We start from the raw sequence: 5,189 nt of genomic DNA, 5'->3' as shown, positions 1-5,189 counted from the left end.
CCCTTCTCCTCCTGCCCCCAATCCCTCCCAGCATCAGAGTCTTTTCCAATGAGTCAACTCTTCACATGAGGTGGCCAAAGTACTGGAGTTTCAGCCTCAGCATCATTCCTTCCAAAGAAATCCCAGGGCTGATCTCCTTCAGAATGGACTGGTTGGATCTCCTTGCAGTCCAAGGGACTCTCAAGAGTCTTCTCCAACATCACAGTTCAAAAGCATCAATTCTCCAGTGCTCAGCTTTCTTTGTAGTCCAACTCTCACACCCATAGATGACTACTGGAAAAACCATAGCCTTGACTAGTCGGACCTTTGTTGACAAAGTAATATTTCTGCTTTTTAATATGCTGTCTATGTTGGTCATAACTTTCCTTCCAAGGAGTAAGCGTCTTTTAATTTCATGGCTGCAATCACCATCTGCAGTGATTTTGGAGCCCCCAAAAATAAAGTCTTACACTGTTTCCACTGTTTCTCCATATATTTGCCATGAAGTGATGGGACTGGATGCCATGATCTTTGTTTTCTGAATGTTGAGTTTTAAACCAACTTTTTCACTATCCTCTTTCACTTTCATCAAGAGGCTCTTTACTTTTTCTTCACTTTCTGCCATAAGGGTGGTGTCATCTGCATATCTGAGGTTATTGATATTTCTCCCGACAATCTTGGTTCCAGCTTGTGCTTCCTCCAGCCCAGCATTTCTCATGATGTACTCTGCATATAAGTTAAATAAGCAGGGTGGCAATATAGAGCCTTGACATACTCCTTTTCCTATTTGGAACCAGTCTGTTGTTCCATATCCAGTTCTAACTGTTGCTTCCTGACCTGCATATATGTTTCTCAAGAGGCAGATCAGGTGGTCTGGTATTCCCATCTCTTGAAGAATTTTCCACAGTATATTGTGATCCACACAGTCAAAGGCTTTGGCATAGTCAATAAAGCAGAAATAGATGTTTTTCTGGAACTCTCTTGCTTTTTTGATGATCCAGCAGATGTTGGCAATTTGTTGTTTGTTTGTTTGTTTGTTTTTAAAGTGTCTGACCTGTGGCAGATTCATTTTGATATTTGGATGTTGGCAATTTGATCTCTGGTTCCTCTGCCTTTTCTAAAACCAGCTTGAACATCAGGAAGTTCATGGTTCACATATTGCTGAAGCCTGGCTTGGAGAATTTTGAGCATCACTTCACTAGCGTGTGAGATGAGTGCAATTGTGTGGTAGTTTGAGCATTCTTTGGCATTTCCTTTCTGAATGCAGGGTAAAAAAATTAGTGGAAACTGTTAACAGTTTTCATATTGTACTACAGCTGCATAAGATGTCATCACTGGAGAAAGCTGGCTGAATAGTACATAGGATTCTACTCTTTTTGTAACTTTCTGTGAATCTATAATTATTTCAAAATAAAGATGCTTTTAAAAATTAACATTAGAATCAAGAATAAAGTAACATAAAAACATTGAGGGTGGGGCAGTGTTTGCCATTCACATCAAATAATAGAGCTAATTTTGCTAAGATATAAAGAGTTCTTACAAACCAATAAGAAAAAAGCTAGGACTTCCCTGGTGGTCCTGTGGTTAACAGTCCACCTATAATGCAGGGGACATGAGTTCAATCCCTGGTCTGGGAAGATTCCACATGCTGTGGGGCAACTAAACCCATACAACTACTGAAGCCTGCCATGCCCTAGGACCTGTGCTAAGCAACAAGAGAAGCCATTCCGACGAGAAGACCACACACAGCAATGAAATCCAGTCCAGCCAAAAAGAAAGAAGAAGAAAAAAGCCAAAATCCAAATTCAAAATTAAACAAAGATATAGGCTTTCCACAGAGAATAAAAACAAATGGCTCTACACATATAAAATGATGATAAACCTTACTCAGAATAAGTCTTGCAAATTACAACCACACTAATATGCCACCTTTTACTGATTGGCCAAAAAAAATGAAAAGAGTAAAAATAAGCACACTCATAAATTGCTAGTGAGGCAGCAAATTGATCGAAACCTATAGACAGCAACACATCCAAATTAGAAATGCACACACCATTTGACCCAGTAACTCCATTTCATGGGCTTTATCCTATAGTTAATTTGTACAGGTGCAAGAGACAGTCAACACTGCACCATTGCTATCAATATTATAACAGCAAAAGACAGGAAGCAACTATAACTGACCACAAACAGGTAACATTTTTAAAAATGGTGGTACATCTAAAAAAGGGAGGAAATGTATGTGTGTGCATTTGTGTACATCTCCAAGATTCATGTTAAATTTTGTTAAAAATTTAAAATTAAAAATTGTTAAACAGCAGCAGTGAGGTATAGAGAAGCGTGAATCATCTACAACCATCTGTGTAAAGGCCACAGGTGATAGGTAGCAACTCAGATGGCTAGTTGGTTGCGAAGAGTCAGACATGACTGAGCGACTAAGCACAGCACCCGGAATACAGTAGTTTGTAAGTAACTTAGTTGAAAGGTTTGTTAGGTATTCGGGGCTTTCTGTCATAGAATAAAATATTTTTAGAAGGACAGACTTGAAACTGTTAAGAATACCTCAGAAGGGGAAAGTAGGAGATTTTTTTTATATATACTCTTCAGTACTTTTTGAATTTTTAACAATGTAAACATATTACCTATTAAAAAATAGTTAAACCTAAAGTGTAGGATAATTTGCCCAAAGATTTTAGTTCATGAGTGTACATCCACTCAGCAGCATATACCCTGATCAGTAAGGAAATTATTTTTACTCTCAGAGGAAATTAAAATTTCTATAAGGAATCCAGTTGCAGGTTAGTCTCTGAAATAGACACATTGATATTTTAGCAAAAATTTTTTATATTCTGCCTTAGAGGAACCTAACTCTAATTAAAATGTTTTTCCAAAATTATCTCTTGAAACTTCTGCATAGTAATTGAAACAAACTGTTTTAAACAAATAGTTACACATAAGATTTAATGGGGTGATTCTTTAAAAAAAAAAGTTAAACAGTTTTGAACACAAACTAAGTGAAATTCCTTATATTTTTTTCAGAACAAAAAGTACATGTTTATTTAATTCATGTATTTAATTCACATGTGACTTTGAGACATTTGCTTTAGGAAAAAGTTTGAGACAATCTGAAAAAGAAGAAAAATCACAACATGTGATTCCAAAGGAAGAATAAACATGGGAAAGGTCTGGCTGTCACTTAGAGAAAATCAAAACCAGAACAACAGAAATATTAAGGAGAATATGTGTTGTGAAGAAACCTAGTAGTTTTACTAAAGTTAAAATCAAAGTATCCAAGTTTGATAAGAGAAAAAGAATCTCAAAGAAAGAAGGACCATTAGGTCTCCCAGCCCAGGCCACTGTTCACCGCAATTACTGTCCTTTGGGGCTCACATAGTGACCATTACATTATCCTCAGGAAGGTCACTGCTTCCCCAGCCACATACTAGTTCAGTAACAGACACGATTTTTCTTAATTTCCCAGCAGACAACTGAGATAAGATAGTGCAGTTAAGGGGCTTCCCTGGTGGCTCAGCGGTAAGGAATCCACCTGCCAATGCAGGAAACACGGTTTTGATTCCTGGTCCGGGAGGATCCCACGTGAGAAGCCCATGTACTACAACTAGAGAAAAGCCCGTGCAGCAACAGAGATCCAGCACAGCCAAAAATACAGAAATAAATAAGATTACTTTTTTTAAAGACAGTGCAGTTAAGACTTTTTAACCAAAGGCTTCCACATAACAGAGGGGATACAAAGAGAGAGTAACACAGAATTTTTATATTCTGACCTTCTGGATGATGCTGGCTCTCTGGGACCTCTAGGGCCACATTTTAACAGTGTTCCAGGAAGAAATTATACTCAAAGAGTTCCCAGATTTTACTCCCCTCCTCTCCTTCCCAAAGGAGAAAGCCCACAATATGATCCAACAGATATTGAGGACATTGTCATATATTTGGACTGTGGCTCTGTCATCCTCACCTGAGCCTCTTCTGATGGATTGGTTAAGGGGATCACACCACCTCAACCACCTAGAAGCCCCTGGCCAACAAAATCAGCTGCCCAAATGCCCCCCGAAGCCTGAGGTTGCCAAGGATGAGGATAAAGGGATGGATGGATGTGCACGAGTAGGTTAAAATTTGCCATGGCCAGTACCAGTCACTCTCTGAGGAGCAGAACCCTTCACCATCGATGATCAGGGACATGAAAGACAGAGTATAAAGAACAAGGAAGGAGACTAGTGACTTCAGAGCTCTGGTGTGAGCCTGGCCACTGGGATCCTGCAGGCTGTGAGCACTGTGCTGCATCCTCCATGCGTGTCTCCTCAGAGAGTCAATCAACAGAGCAATCGAGACCAGAAAAACAGAGCCAGGAATTGAAAAAGTGATCAGTTTCAGGGGCAGGAAATAGTACATTTCCAGAATCCTGTTCCACTGATAGTAGGTCATATTCCCGAAAGGTTTTCTAGTGAAGGACTCTTTATACAAAGCGTGGTTCCCCCCAAAAAACAGTAGGGTGACAATGAAGGAGGTGAGGAGAGAGCCCAGCAAAAGCCAGGGCACTGACCTGGGGAACCTCCACTTTAGCCAGAGGAAGCCAGGGTGGGTGAAGTTAGCAACCTTCATGCAGAAGAGGACGCTGAGCCAGGAGCCAAACCAGGCGGTGATAGAGTTGAGGAAGTCCCAGGGTAGACCAAAGAACTGCCGGGCGGGACCACTGCAGTAGTCGACCAGATGCAGGAAATAGTAGAAGTTATTCCCCATTCCAACCCACTGCAGGCAGAAGCGGGAGAGTCCCAAGCTAAAGAGGATCAGGTCAGAGGGGAGCAGCCTCCCACGTCGCACCCATTCTCTGCTCAGCACCAGCACAATGAAGCCATTGGCCAGGAGGCCCAGGATACACAGCAGGACAAACAGCAGCATGAAGAGGACTGTGAATGCTGGATGCATCTTGGCCCGTCCTCCAGTCACCACCCCAGGCCTTGGTCCCTGGCCTCCTGCCTCCTCCATCCACAGTCCCTGTTTCAGGGAATGTGAGAAGAATCCCTCTTCTCTGGGGATGCGAGAAGAAAGCTCAGGCTCTGCATCTGAGCCAGAGCTCCCTTAGAAGGAGGATGCTCAGGCGTCAGAGGAAGGTGATCTCAGCTCAGTGAGGATGCAAATTTCCCCCCGGGCTCAGTTACCATTAGGCCCACTGACTCCCCCCATTTGCCTTC

General features: G+C 41.6%; 1 protein-coding gene across 1 annotated transcript; it reads right to left on the bottom strand.

Moving 5' to 3' along the window:
* Positions 1-4,005: 4,005 nt before the first annotated feature.
* On the bottom strand, positions 4,006-4,923 carry LOC104992096 (taste receptor type 2 member 41). The gene has a single exon (XM_010844841.1). The coding sequence runs from the start codon at positions 4,921-4,923 to the stop codon at positions 4,006-4,008; it is 918 nt and encodes a 305-aa protein (XP_010843143.1).
* Between the last annotated feature and the right edge of the window lie 266 nt (positions 4,924-5,189).

This window comes from Bison bison, unplaced genomic scaffold (genome assembly GCF_000754665.1).
Source record: "Bison bison bison isolate TAMUID 2011002044 unplaced genomic scaffold, Bison_UMD1.0 scf7180017864211, whole genome shotgun sequence".
Taxonomy (NCBI): Eukaryota; Metazoa; Chordata; class Mammalia; order Artiodactyla; family Bovidae; genus Bison; species Bison bison.
Note: the sequence above shows the minus strand (reverse complement) of the source record. Positions and strands in the feature narration are given on the sequence as shown.

What these genes read in the sequence shown, in the direction of transcription:
- LOC104992096 (XM_010844841.1), bottom strand. Translation starts at nt 4,923, where the DNA reads ATGCATCCAGCATTCACAGTCCTCTTCATGCTGCTGTTTGTCCTGCTG.